General features: G+C 42.4%; 1 protein-coding gene and 1 pseudogene across 1 annotated transcript in view; one reads left to right on the forward strand and one right to left on the reverse strand.

Moving 5' to 3' along the window:
• MTCL1 (microtubule crosslinking factor 1) overlaps positions 1–20,009 on the reverse strand; it is a 152,363-nt gene that overhangs the window by 28,269 nt on the left and 104,085 nt on the right. Inside the window, exons 8-9 of the mRNA XM_036244612.1 lie at positions 19,214–19,417; positions 3,437–3,604 (exon numbers count right to left, since the gene is read on the reverse strand). Of these exons, the coding sequence (XP_036100505.1) occupies positions 3,437–3,604; positions 19,214–19,417 (372 nt within the window). The remainder of the gene's footprint in view (positions 1–3,436; positions 3,605–19,213; positions 19,418–20,009) is intronic.
• LOC118619309 lies at positions 14,626–15,150 on the forward strand (annotated as a pseudogene).

The following is a 20,009-nucleotide window of genomic DNA, read 5'->3' on the forward strand; positions in this document are numbered from 1 at the left end:
AACAGTCTGAGGAATACAGTAGACCCAGACACATGGAAGTAGGGCACAGACTGACATCCGTCAGAAGAGGGGATGGGGGGTGGGGGGGTGGGAAGAGATAAACCACAGAACTTATATGCATGTATGCATGACCAATGGACATGGACAACTAACCCGGGGACAGGGTGGAGGGGGGGGGGTGCCAATGGGGTAAAAAGGTAAAATATCTGTAACAAAAAAATAAATAAATAAATAAAATTTTAAAACAAAACAAAAAAAACAATTAGTGAATAGACAGATGTATCTTTTTCCTATTTTTGGTACAGCAGATCCCACAGACCCATGTTAATCCATTCAAGTCATTTAATGGTTTCTAATCCATTCTGTACCTTGAAGCCAGAATGACCTTTTAAAAAGGAAATCAAAATGCTTTAATTCCATGATAAAAATCAGGATTATTGTTTCAATTATTTGAATGTTCCTTTTCTCACACCTAACTAGGTACAGCTCCACGGATGTGGCATGTTCCCTTCTTCACAAGGTTCCTATTCTGTCTGACACATCCTTTCTCTCCTTTTCCATATCCCATTCCCACTCATCTTCTGAGATTCATTCTAAGCAGACTTTCACAAGCAATTCTTCCCTAACCCCCCCAGCTGAGGTGTGTGCCCTGCATGCCTCCACTCCCTGCCAGCACTGTGTACAGGCCTGGCGGGGCGCTTCTCACACTATTATAAATTATAGCTCTTGTCTAGGTCTCCCACTGCACTGCAAACCCAGCCAAGAAATATCTTATTTGTTGCTGGATCTTTGTTATTCAATTGGCTGCCTCCCACATGACCCCGACTGGGGTGGGGGATAGAACCTGCAACCCAGGTACATGCCCTTGACCGGGAATTGAACTCTTGACTCTTCAGTCCATGGGCCTTCATTCTAACCGCTGAGCAAAACCGGCCAGGGCAAAATACTTAACTTTTGGCACAATTCACCTGTTTTTCTTTTAAGTGGAAGAGGGTAAAGATGAAACTGTTATAAATGAACCAGCATCTGCCCACATTCATTGCTTCCTGGGCTGCAAATATTTAAGAAACATCTTAAGCAATTTGGGCAGAAGATGAATCTTACCTATTACCACCTACCTTCTAGGCTTGAAGTCCTAGCATTATTTCATGGTGTTTAATGACTCTCCCTGAGGCTTTATTGTAGCGAACATGTGGGTGGATACAAGGTTTCTTTAAAACAAAGAGGAAATGTTTTGAACTGGCTTGCATCAAAGATTATGCCTCTTTTCTTTAGCTACACTTAAATATTTAGTTCTTCTCCCATAAACATATTTTTGAACAGGTTTTAAAGGCAGCTAATCAGAGAATGCGTTTTACTCATCTCTCTGCTGCTGACTGTACAGGCTGTGTCCTGACATAAACAGAGCATATAGCAAGAGTCAGCTCCCAGGCAGTGGGCAGGATTAGTAACTGGGTCAGTGGCTCCGTCATCTGACCAGCCTGGCCTGGTACTTTGGTTTTCCTGTGCTCTGCAGCTTCCTCTGCGGAGAACACTGTGTCTCTGCTCTTCCCAGGGCTGTGAGCCTGACATCACTGTTCCCCTGAGCCAGGTGGCAAAGCAGGTGAACCTGTGGATGCCAAAGGAGCTGTTTTCTTTTTCTAAAAAAATTATTTTTATTGATTTTCTTAGAGAGAGGGAGAGAGAGAAACATCAATGTGAGAGAGAAACATCAATTGGCTGCCTCCCTTGCATACCCTGACCAGGAATCAAACTCTCAAACTGGGTATGTGCCCCAAATGGGAACTGAACCAGGAATTGAACCAGTGACCTTTTGGTGCAGGGGATTGATGCTCAACCAACTGAGCCACACCAAGCAGGGCAGGAACTGTTTCCTTTTGACATGACAGGCCCTTTCATCTTTTATTAAGGCCATTGGAAGATTTCTCCTTTATTGGCAATTTTTTTTCATGCAAGACTGAGCCAATTCATGTAAAATTTTAATTACTTTATGCTTTACCTCAAAATAGGACCTAGAAAATAGACTATCAAAGATGTACAGATCTTTCCTCCCACATCATGATCAAAGGGCTGGAAGAAACCTGGAGTAACAATCTGAGCAAGCAGGCACTCTGAAGGAAGTAACTGTGCTTTTAGGATTTCCAGGGAGAAAATGTTTCTGACAATGTAGAAAAGAATGTTTCTGGCTAAGTCTGATTTTAACAACCATGCCAGGTCTAATCTCTCCCAGGAGGGTCTGTTCTGTGGGAAGGGTTTGCAGAAACCCACTCTCCTCTTCACTTGAGCACTAAAGGGTCTGTGACACCAAAACCGATTAGACTTCTAGGGTGGGTAGTGGAAGGTCTACAACTTTCCAATATTTGGAGAAATCCAAAGGAAAGCATGTGTTTACCTTTCTCAGAGATAACTCAACTGCCATCTGCTTTTCTTAGCTGCTGTCTGAGTCATGCTAGCGCACTCTGATCGCCACCGTGTGCTGGGGTCTTCTGTGGGGACTAGATACAACTTGGTTCAATGTGAAATGAGAAAATAAATGCTACTTTATTTATTTTTTGGAGATCTTTATGGCTCTGAAGTTTTAAAAATTTTATGATTCCATTTACATATACACAGTTGGCCCTTGTTTATCATGGTTAATCAGTTCCAGACTCTACTACAATAAATGAATTTCCATGAAGTAGGATTCCTTATTTATACAGTCGTCCCTCGCCACTTGCGCTTTGGCTTTTGCGGCTTCACTCTATCGTGATTTTTATTGGGGAAAACCGAGATAGAGTGAAGCCATGAAAATTGAAGCATGAAGTGTCAAGGGACAACTGTATTTTATTTATTTATTTAAATCCTCACCCAAGAATATTTTTCCATGAATCTTCAGACAGAGTGGGAGGGAGGGAGAGAGAGAATGCACACGAGAGAAACATCGATGTGAGAGAGACACATGGACTGGTTGCCTCCTGCACAACTCCGACCAAGGCCAGGACCAAACCGCACCGAGGTAGGTGCCCTTGACTGGAATTAAACCTGTGACTCTTTGGTCTACTCTGACACTCTAACCGCTGAGCCAAACTGGCCAGGGCTACACATATATTTTTAATTTATCTTTATTGTTGACAGTATTACAGATGTCCTCTATTTTTTCCTCCACTGCCCCCCCTGCCCCCCTCCTTCCACCTTCACCCACTGCTGTCTGTGTCCATTGGTTATGCATACATGCATAGAAGTTCTTACTTTAAAAATGCCAACAGTGTTTCATACTCGGGAGCGTTTCATACTTGGGGGAAAAGAAGGTGCCTTGGAAAGGTTGTGAAGTTTAAGAAGAGTCAGCAGGCGGCTGCTCTGGGTCTCCTCCTCAGAGTCCTCTTTCTCTTAGCCAGAGGTCACTACGGTCACTTGTGCCTCTCCCCACCTGTCCCAGGGAGATGGGGGAGGCAGGTACCTGTTCCAGGCGGCACTTGAGCATGGCCCACTCCACGTCCCAGGCAGCCTTGTCGCTGGCGTACTGCTGCTGCAGCCGCAGCCGGGCATGCTCGTCCTCCCGCAGTTCCGAGTGCAGGTCCTCCAACAAGGTCTTCAGCGCGCTGAACAGCTGCTGGTTTTCCACCACCTGCGGGAACATGGGAGTAGGCTGGGCACTTCATGGAAGGATATTATTTAGGTTAGAAGAGGAGAGAAGCCTGGCAATCAAGGTTGTGCTAGGGTGTTTCCAAGGTGCCACTGACAATGGGCGCCGAGCCAGGGGCCCCCATGTTGCTCATTGGGCTCCTGGGACTGAGACTGTTAAGGGCTGTTGGAATAGAAGGGAGGCCAAGACTCAGGCTGGTGCTACGAGAACCTGGAGCAGAAGAGAGGATGATGCAGAAGGCCACAGGGTGCCCAGAGGCCAAGGCTGCCAAGACACTCTGTGTGACTTCAGAAGTCCCCAGCTCTGGTTGGGGAAGCAGATGTAACAAAATACAAACGTGTGCGTGTGTTTGTGTGTGTACGTGTGTGTGTGTGTGTGTGTGTACTGTCATTGTAATGTCAGCTGTTACAACAGAAGGGAATGAATAAAGGCCCTATGTTTCTTATAAATAAGAAGAAACTATTTTCCTATATAGTTGGTCATCTGACTTGCAGTTACCCAGAGGTCATATATTTGACAAACACAGCCGTGGGGAGGGGAGAAGTTTTAATGTTAAATAATTAAGGCCAAAAGAAAAAGCCTAACCTGCTCATGAAGGCTTTCTTATGGTCCCCTGAGATAAAATCACTGTCCCCTCCTTTCTGCTTCACTAACAACAAAAATAACCACTGCACCTATTTATCTTGTGCCTGCCCCACAGTAAGAGCCTGACCCACCCCAACATTTCCAGTGTTTTGCACAATGCTTGGCTCATGAAGTATGCAAACAGGTCTGATCAATGAAAGTGGGGTTTTATTACTGATCTGCTTATACCTAACTTAAAAGATTTTATATTTTCTAAAACCTGCCCACCCTTTTGAAGGCACATTTCACGACTATAATTGCTATCTTAGTACATTTCATCATGGGCATTTTATGAGAAAGGTTTGTCCAAATAAATTAATTCTGTACCTGAATAATAATAGCCAAATGAACCCATCTCTTTCAACCAGACAGAAAACATAAAAGTGCATCACGAGGTCTCAGGGCAATCTTGTTTGGTATATTTATGAGACAGGAGGAATAAATGCTCTCTCAGTCCTGCTGTAAGCAGACTGTCTCTACTATAGAGTCCCTTCCTCTCAGGAAGAATCCCCCCACTTGGTAAACTAGGTGAGTGCCCTCAGGCTCCCTACTTGGGATCTCACACACTCCATTTCCCCTCGACCACATGCAGAGTCAGTTGTGCTCCTAAAACCACCTAGTCAACCCATTGAACAAACACATGAACATACACGAAGATGATCAACCACAAAAGGGAAAAATTTAAGATACTTTGGATATATGTTTGGATTTAAGTGAGGTTGAGTTAGAAAAGAGAAATTCTTTAACATGAAAAGATTTAGTATTGAAAAGTACATAGTTGCTCCCATAATTTATATGAAGAGTTATAATATTAGATACAGTAGACTTTCAATCGAGTAGAAAGGTTTATTTGTTAGACTTTTTTATTTATTGCCCCTCAATTTTTTACACCTTAAAAAACAATTTTTACTTTAGTAGCTCTGAGATGAAAGGCTTCTTAAGAGTTAACATTTGCAAAGCTCAGCAGATGGAGAACCTTCTAAAATCCTACACATTCTTTTCAACCTCCTGAATACCCGAATAACCTTAGCAACCTTGAGAAAGAACAAAGTTGGAGGTATCACAATACCTGATATCACACTATACTACAAGGCCACAGTAATCAAAATAGCATAAGAACTGGCACAAGAACAGGCTTATAGATCAATGGAACAGAACAGAGAGCCCAGAAATCAACCCATACCTTCATGGTCAATTAATATTTGACAAGGGAGGCAAGAACATACAATGAAGTAGAGACAGTCTCTTCAACAAATGTTAGGAAAATTGGACAGGTACATGCAAAAAAAAAAATGAAACTAGACCACCAACTTATACCATACACAAGAATAAACTCAAAATGGATAAAGGACTTAAATATAAGTAACAAAACCATAAAAATCCCAGAAGAAAACAAAGGCAGCAAAATCTCAGACATCTCTCACAGCAATATTTTTGCCGATGTGTCTCCTAGGGCAAGGAAAACAAGAGAAAAAATAAACAAATGGGACTATATAGCAAATTAAAAGCTCTGCACAGCAAAATAAACCATAAACACAATGAAAAGGGATCCCACTGTATGGAAGAACACATTTGCCAATGATACATCTGCTAAGAGGCTAATTTCCAAATATATAAAGAACTTACACAACTCAACATCAGGAAGACAAATAATACAATTTAAAAATGGGCAAAGGACCTCTTCTTCAAAGAGGACATACAGATGGCCAACAGACATGAAAAATACTCAAGCTCACTAATCATCAGAGAGATGCAAATTAAAACCACAATGAGATATCACCTCACACCTGCCAGAATGGCCGCCATCAATAAATCAGCAAACAACAGCGATGGCAAGGATGTGGAGAAAGGGAACCATAGTGCACTGTTGGTGGGAATGCAGACTGGTGCAGCTGCTGTGGAAAACAGTATAAAGTTTCCTCAAAAAATTAAGAATGGAACTGCCTTTGGACCCAGTGATCCCACTTCTGGGAATATATCCTAAGAATACTGAAATACCAATCAGAGACAATATATGCACTCCTATGTTCATAGCAGTGTTATTTATAATAGCCGAGATCTGGAAACAGCCCAAGTGCCCATCAGTAGTTGAGTGGATAACAAAGCTGTGGTACATTTATACAATGAAATACCATGTGGCCGTAAAATGAAGGAATTCTTACCTGTCACAACAACATGGATAGACCTGGAGATTATTATGTTAGTGAAATAAACCTGCCTTGGCCAGTTTTGCTCAGTGGTTAGAGCATTGGCACACAGACCAATGAGTCTCGGGTTCAATTCCAGTCAAGGGCATGTGCCTTGGCTGTGGTTTGTCCCCAGCCCTGGTGGGGTCATGCAGGAGGCAGCCAGTCGATGTGGCTCTATCACATCGATGTTTATCTCTGACTTTCTCTCTTCCTCCCTCCCATTCTGTCTGATAATAAATAGAAAAATATGCTCGAGTGACGAATAAAAGAAAAACCAAAAACAAACAAAAAAAGAAATAAGCCAATCAGTGAAAAACAAATATCATATGATCTCACTTATATGTGGACTATAATAACAAAATAAACTGATGAACAAAGTAGAAACAGAGGCATGGAAACATGGAAAGATTGACAGCTGTTGGGGGGAGGAGGGGAGACTGGCCGAAAGCAGGTGGAGGGATTAGTCAAAGACCATATAAGCATAACCCAGGACACAGACAACAGTGTGGTGAAGGCCAGAGGGAAGGGGGAGATGAGGTGGGGGCAAAGAGGAAAATGGGGACATCTGTAATAGTGTAAACAATAAAAATAAATAAATTACTCTATATTCAAAGAGATGCTTTTGAAATGTGTGGAATTATAATAAATGCAGAACAGTTTCTTTAAACACTACACCAAAAGTATTTAAAAATTATGTAAGTGCAGGTGAGTGAGAAAAGGTATTGCAGCAATATTTTCAGAAACATACATCAGTCTAAGTACAGAATTTGCTGAAAAAAATTATGTATATTTTATGGCAGACTTACTTATTATTTTCATCTTTGGATTTTTTAGTTTAAATATATCACTGCTTTTAAGTCAATGTATTCTGAACATAAAATAATAATAATTTTGATCCAGTCCTTGGAGTAGTCATCTAATTTTCATTGAAGAAAAGGCATAAAAGCATATAATAAATTCTTACATGTAATCAATAGCTCCCTATAAACACCAGGTCACATCTGTGGTCAGCCGGTGGGGCTCTTAATCCTGCACCAGACAGCTCTGCCAACGTTAGGACCAGCACTCTGTGCTTCTCCACAGCAGGGGTTCACCTGACAGTTCTTGGCAGTCTGAAAATTTGGAAGTACTTACTTTGGAAGTAAATACTTTTTTGGCATAGCAGATATGGAATTAGATAAAATTAAACCTAGTGTACATTTGGGCCAGAGTAATATTATTACATCAGCATAATCTCACTCATCACGAAATGAGCTTAAAATTGTTTTGGGGTAAAACCAAGAGAATTCAAAGAGTCCATGCCATTGATACCTATAATCACCTGGGAGCAGCACATGGCATGGCAAGAAGCCACCCCAGCCTTGGTGCACAACAGCAAGCACTGATGTCCTAGTGAAAGTTTCTGAAGACCCTGAATGAGCCACTGATGGGCATGATCCTTCTAAATGACTTTTTCACAAAGAAAACCCCCAGTAATGATAACTAATATTGTTTTCAATGGACTAGGGGTATGCTAAATCATTCATCTACATGACTGCATCTCACATCCATCCTGGGTATGTACTGCTGTGTGCCTGTGTTACAGAGGAGGAGGTGCAGAGATCGCCGAGGTCTTGCTGCTCGGACGTGCAGGTCTATCCTTCAAAGGGATACAGTCCACGCCAGGATATTTGAATTCTGACATCATTCCCTGCCTAGGCTGTTAATTTATTTTTTTAACTTGGCCTCAGGAAAGCCATCTAATCTCTGTGAGAGGAATTCCATCCTCATATCAAGGGAAATAATAATAGTGAGCCACTGAAAAAATACCTAAAAGTTACTTGTCTCACTTTTCCTCCATCAGTGGTCCTTATTGGGCTATGTTTTGGGTAAAAATATTCCCACATCAAGTCAAGAATGGGAAATATTAGGTGGAAGAATTGTTGATCTGGAGCTTCTGAACCTTCTGTGCCAGGGGCCCAGCTATGCAACCGTTTAGCTGTATGTCTCTGTTAAATATTGGTCAATCTCAATGAAAAAGACCAACTTTTCAACCTCTTCAAGATCAGCTGGTTGGTTTTCTTTTTCTTTTTGGGAAGATGCAACATGGTAGAAAGCTTTATTTCCATGGAATTAAATCTCTGAGTTTCCAAATTCCCATTTCCCTTAGTCCAATCATAGAAGAAGTGTAACTGGGGTTTCAGTAGAGCTAAAATCAGAGCCAGTGCCCAGAGTTTCCTTTCCATGTTGGAGTCGGGTCCAGGTTAGCGTCAGGCTAGCTGCAGTCCAGTCGTCCATTGTGTGTGGGTCTCCATGGCTATGGGCCATAGGGGCAAACACAAGAGAGCCAAGAGAGCATGCCTCAAGCAACAAGAGTCCCAAGAGCACAAGAGAGCAAATTCCGTTGTTTAAGGGATTAAGTATTCCAGATCTTCCTGTGCTTGAAGTGGCCACACTCAGGCTGGTCAACTACCTTTGTCTGTAGGTGTGATCGCTAGGTAAGTACCTTCCCTATGTCACCCCTTTACTGAGAATGTGTCTATGTTCCCTGTGTGGTTCCCTCCCCCATTGTTTCGTAGGAGACATACCTATAATGTCTGGCCTTCCCTTTGCTTCTTTCCTGTTATCAATAACTAGTTAATGACAATGATATCATTATGGGATATGAGTATGGTACTACCGGTGTCTTCCTCACAGGCCAAGAAAATGAGGACTTAGCTCCCTATCAAGTACTGAGATCTAAGAGAATTCAAAAGTATTTTATAGCCTTCTTTCTCTCTTGCTTGTAGGTATGTGTATATGGTAAATCCCCAAAATGCACCATAGGTCTGACTTCATTTTCATTTTCTTTTTTTTAAATCTTTATTGCTGAATGTATTACAGATGTTCCTCATTTTTCCCCCATTGACCCCCTCCTTCCCACTCCCCCCCCCCACCTTTTCCCACACTATTGTCTGTGTCCGTGGGTTATGCATATAAATTCTTTGGTTTATTTCTTCCCACCCCCCAACCCCTTTCCCTTTGAGGTTTGTCAGTCTAGAAATGAATTTGTACTTCTTAATCCCCTCACCTTTTTTACCCATTCCCCCAACCCCCCTCCCAACTGGCAACCAACAAAATGTTCTCTGTATCTATGAGAATGTTTCTGTTCTGCCTGTTCATTTTGTTTGTAGATTCCACTGTCGATAGATATGTATTCACGGCCATTTTGTGTGTTCATATATTTTATCTTTTTCTTCAAAAAGACCCTTCATCATTTCATACAATAACGGTTTGGTGATGATGAACGCCTTTAACTTTTTCTTGTCTGGGAAACTCTTTATATGGCCATCGATTCTAAATGACGGCTTTGCAGAGTAATCTTGGTTGTAGGTTCTCGCTTTTCATCACTCTGAATATTTCTTGCCACTCCCTTCTGGCCTGCAAAGTTTCTTTTGAGAAATCAGCTGACAGCCTTATGGGAACTCCCTTGTAGGTAACTAGCTGCCTTTCTCTTGCTGCTTTTAAGATTCTCTCTTTGTCTTGAACCTTTTGCATTTTGATGATGATGTGTCTTGGTGTGGGCCTCTTGGGGTTCATCTTGTTTGGGACTCTCTGTGCTTCCTGGACTTGTATGTCTGTTTCCTTCACCAAGTTAGGGAAGTTTTCTGCCATTATTGTTTCAAAAAGGTTTTCGATTTCTTGTTCTCGCTCTTCTCCTTCCAGCACCCCTAAGATGCGAATGTTGGCATGCTTGAAGTTGTCCCAGAGGCTCTTTACACTATCCTCATTTTTTTGGATTCTTTTTTCTTTCTGCTGTTCTGATTGGGCATTTTTTGCTTCCTTATATTCCAAATCGATGGCTTGCTCCTTGGATTTACGTACTCTATTATTGAAGCTGTGTAAATTATTTTTTATTTCAGTTAATGCCTCCTTCAATTCTAACTGTGCATCCATGATTTCTGACTGGTCCTTTTTTATGCTCTTGAGGCCCTCACTAAGTTCACTGAGTTTCTCACTAAGTTCACTGAGTTTCTCACTAAGTTCATTGAGCATACTTATAAGCAGTATTTTGAACTCAGCATCTGTTAGGTTGCTTACTTCCATTTCGCTGAGTTCTTTTCTTGGGGTTTTGTTCTGTTCTTTCATTTGGGACCTGTTTCTTTGTCTCTTCATTTTGGCTGCCTCCCTGTGTTTGTTTCTGTGTATTACTTAACGAGAGGTATGGGGCTCGCTGAGACCAGATGCTGCTTGTTTGAAAGAATTTAGGAAAACCTGAAGCAGGATTCAAGACAGGCCAATCCTATGGGTAACCAACTGGCAACAGCTTGGATGGGCCTGAAAGTTGGGTGGGGTGGGGCGGGGCCTCAGGGAGTCAGCAGGGCGGGGCTGCCAGTGTGAGCCAGGTTGCTGGAGTCCCAGATATGGCGGCTGTCTGCCGCCCCCGGGAAGGGCTCACCAAAGGAACAAAGGCCTCTGACAGCACGTTTGTCCCCGAGGAAGCCCCCTCTCCAGCCCTCGCTCCAGTGCCAAACAGCTCAGTTCTTCCCTGTATGACTCTGGTGCCCCTCGAGCTGCCTCCCCTCCAAGCTCAGAGGGAGAGAGTCCGATAAGTCCGTGCGTGGGCCCTTTAGGGAGCTGCCTGGGGCTCCAGCTGCGTCAGCCCCCCTGAGCCTTAGTTCCCGCTGGTTTTTCCTGCCAGAAGTTATGGGGATTCTCTTCCTAGCACTGGAACCCTGATCGGGGCACCTGGTGTGGGACGGGGACCCCTCAGTCCTCAGGAAGGACCTTCCCTGCCGAGGTGTCCTCCTGATTTTTATCCGCCACACGTGGGTGTGGGACCAGCCCGTGGTGCCTCCGCCCCTCCTACCAGTCTCGATGCAGCTGCTGCTTTTATTCTGTAGTTGTAGGACTTCCATTCAGCTTGATTTCAGGCGGTTGTGAATGATGGTTTTCTGTAGTTTAGTTGTAACTTTGATGTGGTTGTGGGAGGACGCGGTACCGCGTTTACCTACCCGCCATCTTGACCAGAAGCCGGTGGTTTTCTTACAAAGAAGCAGGATAAAATGGCTCTACTATTTCTTCTCCCCAGTCTAAGGGCATTTCAGCCCTTCCAAATTCATCTCTCCTGGGTGAAGCTTAAAATAACCCTAAGATTGGGATCAGGAGCTTGACTGTGCTATAAAATGTTAAACTTTAAAACAAGTTCAAGGTTGGGGGTCAGCTAACAGGACCGCTATTCAAGTATACAATAAATATTATTCATAGGAAGGAAATTTATGGAAAAGGTAACCAAGCTGTTAGTGATACAATACCAGCAATTTTACAAAATCATTCTTGCCTAAGATTTCTAAAATCTGTGTATCACAATCCTGTGAAAGAGCTAAATTATTATTAACTATTTTGCTTGCATCAAAGCCATTGACTTTGGAAATGGCTTTAATCTAAAGATGGAACAAATATATCGACCTGCTGCATATAGGCTGACCCATAAAAGCCGGTCACAAAATCGAGGTGATGGCCTCCACTTCCTACTCATTAGGCTATGGGACATAGGCAGGGAGTTCTGGAACACTCTAGTAGCTGGTCCTGACCTCCAACACACACTGCACAGTTCCCATTTGATACATAAAAAAGGGGGGCCTCATGCAGCATTCAATGAAAGTAAGTCCTTTATCAGCAGGAGTCCCAAGACAAGTCCTTTTCTGTGAGATTAGCCAGAAAGGATATATTTGCACATCCAGCAACATTTTAATAAAGAAGCCATTTATCATTCTTACCTTCATTGTTACATTCAGATTAATTTTAAGATTCTTTTCTAAAACCATTATCTCCCCACAGATAAAAGACAATGAGTCATTGAAGACTGGCCATGACAATATTATCTCTAATGGAGGTTTACAGAGATGATAGATTCATTTATGTATAGAAATCATTTTTCCTCTGGCTGAGAATATTCCAGGTGATCTGGGCCACAAGGACTCTGTGCCTACAGGCCACTATAATTTTCACCAAGAGCTTCCTAAGAATAAAGGTGGGTGCATGAAAGAACTAATGGACATATATTTAATACATCATAAACCCAGAGATACCAGTCAAAGGCTTCAAAGTAACCAGAAGAATGCACTCATCAGTGAAGTTTAGAGTTTGTTACACACTTTGAAAGTTGTAAACTGTCCACCACTGCTAACTCTAGAAGGTGGGCCTGGGGCCGAGAGAGTCCTTTCCTTAAATCCCTGTTAGTACTTGTGACTTTTCATCTCCAGCAGGTGCTATTTCTACACTAACAGAAACTAGCAAAAATAAAACGTTTCATAATCATAAGCTCTGGTCTGGTTCCTTTTATATAGAGTTGCATGTCTCCTAGGTGAGGATATAAAATTGCAGAGACTGAAGAATAAACCATGGTGTAACATATAGAATTAAAATATAAAAGCTATTGAGGCTCAAGAGGTCCTATGGCTAGATTCTGAGTGACTCTTCAGTGACCAGAACCAGCTAAAGACTTTGAAGGCTATATGAAACAAAATTTCATTAGATCGTGCTGTGAATTTTAAATTAGATTCTTTATATTTATACTTAGATGCTTTAATAAAGAATATTATGTCATAATCCTGAAAAAAGTAATTTCTCATTAAAAAAATTAATCTAATTTGGGAAGACTAACTGTTGGAACCACAGGGTTATGATTCTGGAATTATTAATCACCTTGTTTTTTTCTTTTAAAAAAACTTGATTTCAGAAATTACTAATGAATATAAAATGCACACACAGCCTTAGCAGTGCTGGTCTCAAAAGTTGAACATAGTGGCAGGTGGCAGGCACCCGGGAGCTCAGTGAGAACTCTATGCCATGCCCCTGCATACTCCCAGCCCCTGCTCTTCCGCAGGCAAACGGAAAGTGCTTGCCGTTGGCAAGGCCAGTCGGGTCACTGCTACTAGATCGCATAGCCAAAGATCAGTCAACAGGGAGCATTCCCAGACCAGACATTTTCCAACCTGATGATTTCCATGAACTATTTTCAAGGTTGACTCAATACATGTAATTATTTTTATCTCACTGGACATGATAAATGTTGCCATTTACTGTGTTCAACTGTGAGAATGTTCAATATGACACAAAGCAAAGGCCAAGGCCTGGAAATTTTGTTACTTGAGAGTTTATCCTTGGGAAAGAAGTTTAGCCACGTTTCTCATTCTGCTTATCACCTTGGGAGGTCCTCAGAGTTTCTGAAAGGGCGTGGGTCTGGTTCCAAGCTCTGTAAGACCCCCAGGCTGCCTAGCTGACACCCGGGCCAACCGGCAGGCGAACCTGCTAATGAAGATCGCCCACTCTCAGGGAACCAGCTGTCGCTTGCAGTAGAGCTCACTAGTCTTCAGTCCTCGGACCGACAGCATTGTTCACTTAGTTACTATGGAGAGATGGGTTCGTTAAAGGAGGAACTGATTCTGCCCATCTGGACTCTACCCTGTAAGCTCATTCATGTGCCCCTGCTGCACACTGTGTGAAGGGGAAACTCACGGGTCCATCTCCACTTAAAGGGGAAGAGCTAAGAAATCAGTGTTGGAAGAGGAGGAAAAGAGAGATGATATTAAAATACACTGAGTGTGAGGTTCCAGCTGAGTGAATTTACATTATTTTTCACCCCAAGGGTAAACTTTTCCATGACTATGGTTTTTTTTTTTTTTTATCCTCACCCGAGGATATTTTTCCATTTTTTGTTAAGGTAGAGTGGGAGGGAGAGAGAGGAACAGAGAGAGAGAGAGAGAAACATCGATGTGAAAGGGACACATCGAATGGCTGCCACCCGCACAACCAACCAGGGCCGGGGACAAACTGCAACCGAGGCACGCGCCCCTAGCGGGAACCGAACCCGGGTCTCCCAGGACCGCAGGCCGACGCTCCAACCGCTGAACCAAACCGGCCAGGGCTCCATGACTATGGTTTAGAAAATCCCCCCTTTTTCCAAAGCATTTGGATGCTCGTGTGAGAAACGCCCACATGATCTTAGTGCCGTAGGTTTTTGACTAAGTAGAAATCAAGAAATATTATTTGAGTTCATCACAGATACATTATAGTACTGACTGCCAATAACTCTCTTAATAATAATAACACTGGTATAGCTGCAGCTTTGTGTTGTAGGGAAGAGAAACGGATTTGTAAACCCCAAAGCGAGGTTCTTCTCTACCCTAGGCCACAGCTGTGTGGAGACTGGGTGAAGCCACCATCACCATGTCAGACCAGGAGGCAAAACCTTCAACTAAAAACTTGAGGAATAAGAAGTAAGGAGGGCCCTAGCTGGTTTGGCTCAACAGTTGGAGCATCAGCCCGAGGACCAAAGAGCCACAGGTTCGATTCCAGTCAAGGGCATGTACCTTGGTTGCGGTCCAGTCCCTGACCCTGATTGGGTTGTGAGGGAGGCAACTAATCGATGCGTCTCTCTCACATTGATTTCTCTCTCTCCCTCTCTCTGACGATAAATGGAAAAATATCCTCAAGTGAAGATTAAAAAAAAAAGAAGGATAATATATTAAACTCAAAGTCATTGGACAGGATAGCCATGAAATTTACTTCAAAGTGAAAATGATGACACATCTCAAGAAACTCAAAGAATCAGACAGGGAGTTCAATGACTTCACTCAGGTTTCTCTTTGGAGGTAAGAGAATTGCTGATAATCCCACTTCAAAAGAAGTGGGGAGGGAGGAAGATGTGACCGAAGTTTATCAGAACAAACAGGGGGTCATTCAATGGTTTAGATATTCATTCCCCCCCAATCCTTTTTTATTTTTAAAAATAGTTCTTTTGGCCCTAGCTGGTTTGGCTCCATGGTTGGAGCATCAGCCTGCAGACCAATGAGACTTGGGTTTGATTTCGGCCAAGGGCACGTACCTCAGTTGCGGTTTGTCCCCTGCCCTGGTTGGGGGTCACATGGGAGGCAACCAGTCGATTTGTCTCTCTGCCATCTATGTTTCTCTCCCTCTCTCCCTTCCCCCTAATCTGTCTAAAAATAAATGGAAAAATGTCCATGGGTGAGGATAAAAAATAAATAATAAATAAAAATAGTTCTTTTGTAACGTGGTGTTCAAAATGAAACTGAAAACTGGTACCCCAGTTCTTTAAAACATCTGGCAACTGGAGTTCTAGTGTCCATTACTCATTACTGTTTGCTCTCATTGTGCCGATTTCCGGTGATCAAACCTCAGCCCCCTTCGGGTTGCCTTCTCCTTTTGAAATGTTACATGTGTGCGTCTGCTTGCTTCACTCTGCACTCTGATTTTCAGTGGGTGACGGAACTCTTTCAGAGAACTCAACTGTGGAAAGGACCTTTCCTTAACTTGAAGCTACTTTTAAAATCTGAGGGTCTGGACCAAAGCAAGAGGAGTATCAGGTTGGAGTCAGGATGACAGATAAAGTGAGAGTAAAGACTAACAATGATGGCTTCACTGAAGAGAAAGCATTTTATGAGTAAAGAAAAATCCTGTCAGAAAAGCCCAGAAAAGTTCTAAAATTCATACAGAAGTATGTACAATAGAGCACTGCTCTTTTTTATTTTATTTGTACTTTTTGGCCTGGGATATGGATTTTTAATGGGCATTGTCTATACTAGTTTCATTAAAATAAACAAAAAGCTGGTGTGGCTCAGTGGATTGAGTATCATCCCATAGACTGAGAGGTCCTGGTTCAATTCCTGGTCAGGGCACATGCCCAGGTTGCAGGCTCGATCCCCAGTGTGGGGCGTGCAGGAGGCAGCTGATCTAGGTTTCTCTGTCACATCAATATTTCTATCACTCTTTCCCTTCCTCTTTCTCCAAAAAATCAATGAAAACATTAAAAAAAATTTGTAAAACAACAAAAAACTGGCAGTTTTAAAGGATTATTTTGCAAGGTAGCATTTTATTTTCTAAGTCATTGTTGGAAAACTCATTCCATGACTGAATTCTCCCCATGGACTCTGGCTTTATGACGAACTTCCTAATAACTGTAATTAAAAGTTCCTTTGAAAATTCTTCTTTCTTGAGTCATATTAGTCAGGGAAAGTGAAGGGGGGGTGGGGGCGCACAGAAAACAGCTCTTCAATGTGACCACTTAAAGCTGCCTGTTAGCAGGGAAGAATCCTCTCTTCTATCCTGGTGAAAACAAATATGCACTTGACATAGTAGCAAACTGGTTTTGAATGATAAAAACTGCTATTTAGTAAACTAGCAAATGATGCCCCTCTTTTGTTTTTCAAGTACTCAGCAATACAAATCAAATTAAATCTGTCCCTTTTTTCCTTTGAATGAGGTCTCCCATGTTTGAGGAAAAGTCTTGCACTACTGCATATATTTTGGGGATACAGATATTTAATAGTTTCTATTGGGGGGGGGCTTAAGGATTTTTCTTTTGCCTGTTTAAAACACTGTTTACACTTTCTGATGAATAGTATTTGAAGTTCTTACCAGGAAACTAATTTTGAGTTTTGAAGTCTTTATTCAAACCACTTTTAAATGAGTGGTTTATTGTTGGTGTGTTGTTTTTTTATAGTATATTTTTCCATCACTCTTGTATCTCTTTCTTCCCATTTTATATTTACATATAATTTAATGTGTGTGTGTGTGTGTGTGTGTGTGTGTGTGTGTGTGTATAATTTTCTAACCAGGATATTGCCCTGACACTCATGAAAAACGTTCTGGCACCAAAAGAACTGGCAAATGTTAACTGTAATAGAAAATCAGAGCAAAGAGCCATTCGGTTTCAGTCTTCACATACCATAAATAAATCACTAAAACTGCACACAAAGAAGTTTGCATGGTGATTATTCACTTGCAGTGCTGTGGACTTTTAACATTTTGTCTCCTTTTCAGTGAACCAGAGTAAAAATATTCATCTACCACTACTGTTGTTTGCAAATTTTTTTTAATGGTAATAGTTGATCCTTATGACACTACTGCAAACAACTGGTCTATCACCTGACTTTAGTAGTAAAGAAGACAATGGATTACCATCTTTATTGCTGTAATGTGTTAAGCATTATATGCTAATAGGATCCAGTTTAATTGTTTCAGGTGAAAAGTATTCTTTCAGTTTCCATTTTGAATGTGTTTGGATTCAACAAACAATAAACTGCTAATGTCTGCAGCAAAAAAATAAAAGAAGAAAGCAGCTCTTCAGTTGTATTTGTATATGGAGAGAAAGCAGTAAGTAAGAAGGGCAGATACATGTTTCCCTCAGGCCTGTGCTCGGATGTCACCACTCTTCACCATCTGGATCTGAGCCAAAGTGCTGACGCCAGCTCTCCCCCCTCCCCCTCCAAGGCTCTGGGCTGAGGGAGGGACTGCAGCTGCAGCATCCGACGCAGAGGGAGTGCCCAAGTATGTGTGTGGATGAGTGGCTGCAGCCACACCTGCCCTTCCAGAGTGACTTCTGTACCTTGGGTCCACCCAGCCCTGCTCCTCACCCTGAGCCATGGTCCAGGGCTGGGGCCTCAGGCTCCGCCCTGTGGAACCCTCAGAGAAGCAACAGAGGCAAAAACAAAAACAAAAACAAAAACAAAAAACAAAGACGCAGAACAGGAAGTCAGAAAGCGAGTAAGCTTTAACACCCCGTGCTCCCCAAGGTCTCAATGCTCTAAACCCACCATGGCTGCTGTTTTGTATGAAACTGCAAAAAATCTGGGTGGTATCAATAGTATCTTTTGCCCAGTCAGTGTGGCTCAGTGGATTGAGAATCAGCCCATGGACTGAGAGGTCCTGGTTCGATTCCCAGTCAGGGCACATGCCTGGTTTGCAGGCTCAATCCCCAGTAGGGGTTGTGCAGGAGGCAGCTGATCGATGTTTCTCTCTCACATCAATGTTTCTCTTTCTTTTTAAAAAAATTCTCACTGGAGGATTTTTTTCCATTTTTCTTCAGATAGATAGGGAGGGAAGGAGAAACAGAGAGAAAAACATAAATGTGAGAGATTGGTTGCCTCCTGCATGACCCCGACCAGGGCTGGAGACCGAACCACAATTGAAGTACGTGCCAGTGACCAGAATTGAACCTGAGACTCTTTGGTCTGTGGACCGACGCTCTAACCACTTAGCAACCGGCCAGGGCTCATCAGTGTTTTTATCTCTCTCTCCCTCTTCCCTTTCTTAAAAATCTATAAAAACATTTTTAAAAAATAATAACTTTTAGCTTGGTAAGCAAGGTCTATCTGCTTAATAATTAATAAATGTGGCATTTGGCAACACTAATAATTACTTAGTATTTAGCCTGAAATCCCACCTCTCTTTATTTTTTAAGTGTCATCAAATATTTTTATATTTCAAGTGGCCCTCAAAGAACCTGAAACACTTTACATGTTTGGGAGTATTTTTTTAAAATTTTTTGTTCTTTTGTCCTTATGTATTGTGTTAACAAATTAATGATATTGTCGAGTGCCCATTCGGCTAAATATCAGCACAGAAGCCCTATGCTTTCTTTTCTCTGTCCTGGTGAAAGCAAGGTACTCAGTATTCTCTCCTCCTTGGAAGAACGCTCGACCTTTATAAGGCCTCAGACCAATCTGCAGAATACCTTCTTTTTCTCTTTCTGTGGATGTTTGCTGGCCTTGAGGGGACGCAGTTGACCTGCTCTTACATATAAATGGTCCTCATTTATATGTGTAAGCCAAATGAACTAATGGGCTGACATTAACATGAGAGCCTTAATGATATGATTTCTAGCAAAAATATGGCAACAGGCAACCACAGGCTGCCAGAGTTTTCTGCTCTCCAGAACACCGGCTCATGATAAAAAATAATACAGACATAGATTGGGAGTCTTTTCCCCCAGGCGGGCTGAGACCTCTGCACCCACCTGCCCGTTGGGCTGTCCTCCATCTGCAGGCTGCAGTCGAGATCCATGGTCACTGATCCCGATCTGCATAGGGGAGTGTGGGACATGCTCCCCCGTTGAAGAGCCACAGCCTGGACCGTTGTCCTGTTGGTCCGGGCCAACCCCCTTTTGCTCCCCCTGGACTCCAAGTTCACCAAGCCTGGGGTGGAACTCTGGGTGCTCACTCTGAAAACAGCAAGAGAAGATGATCACAGCTTTACCCAAACCCTTCTGCTGTGTAGTCTGATTTTTATGGTTTGAAGATAATTATCCACGTTTTGGGTGTTCTCAAACTCTTCACCTCTCAGCCCTTTCCCTAATATGGTTATTTTGGCCATCTCACTCATTAGCCACTTTCTCCATTTAAGTAGTATACAGTGTAGTGAATACAGTTTACTAGAAAAGATTAGAACTTTTACTATGTATAAACTATTATTACTTACAGTTATGGTTTTATAAATTAGGGAGAAACTCCAAAGTATTGATCAACACACACTTTACAACTACTTCTAGGTTTTGCTTAATGATGGTTTTCTATGTCATGGGTATTTGGGAGCACGTTAAATTAATTTTTGAAGACTTTCTTTACCCTGAGGAAAGAGAATCACCGTATCTTCCCATTCAGAGGGTGATCTAAAATTACATACACTGCTTATTAGAGTGAAAAGCAGAGGAAAGGTCTTGAGGGACTAAAGGAAACCAATATTCACAATGCCCGAAGCAGCTGACAGAGCAGCTAGCAGTGTGGATACACCCAGCCCCAGTGACTCCAGCCCTG

Source organism: Molossus molossus, unplaced genomic scaffold (genome assembly GCF_014108415.1).
Source record: "Molossus molossus isolate mMolMol1 unplaced genomic scaffold, mMolMol1.p scaffold_m16_p_6, whole genome shotgun sequence".
Classification (NCBI taxonomy): domain Eukaryota; kingdom Metazoa; phylum Chordata; class Mammalia; order Chiroptera; family Molossidae; genus Molossus; species Molossus molossus.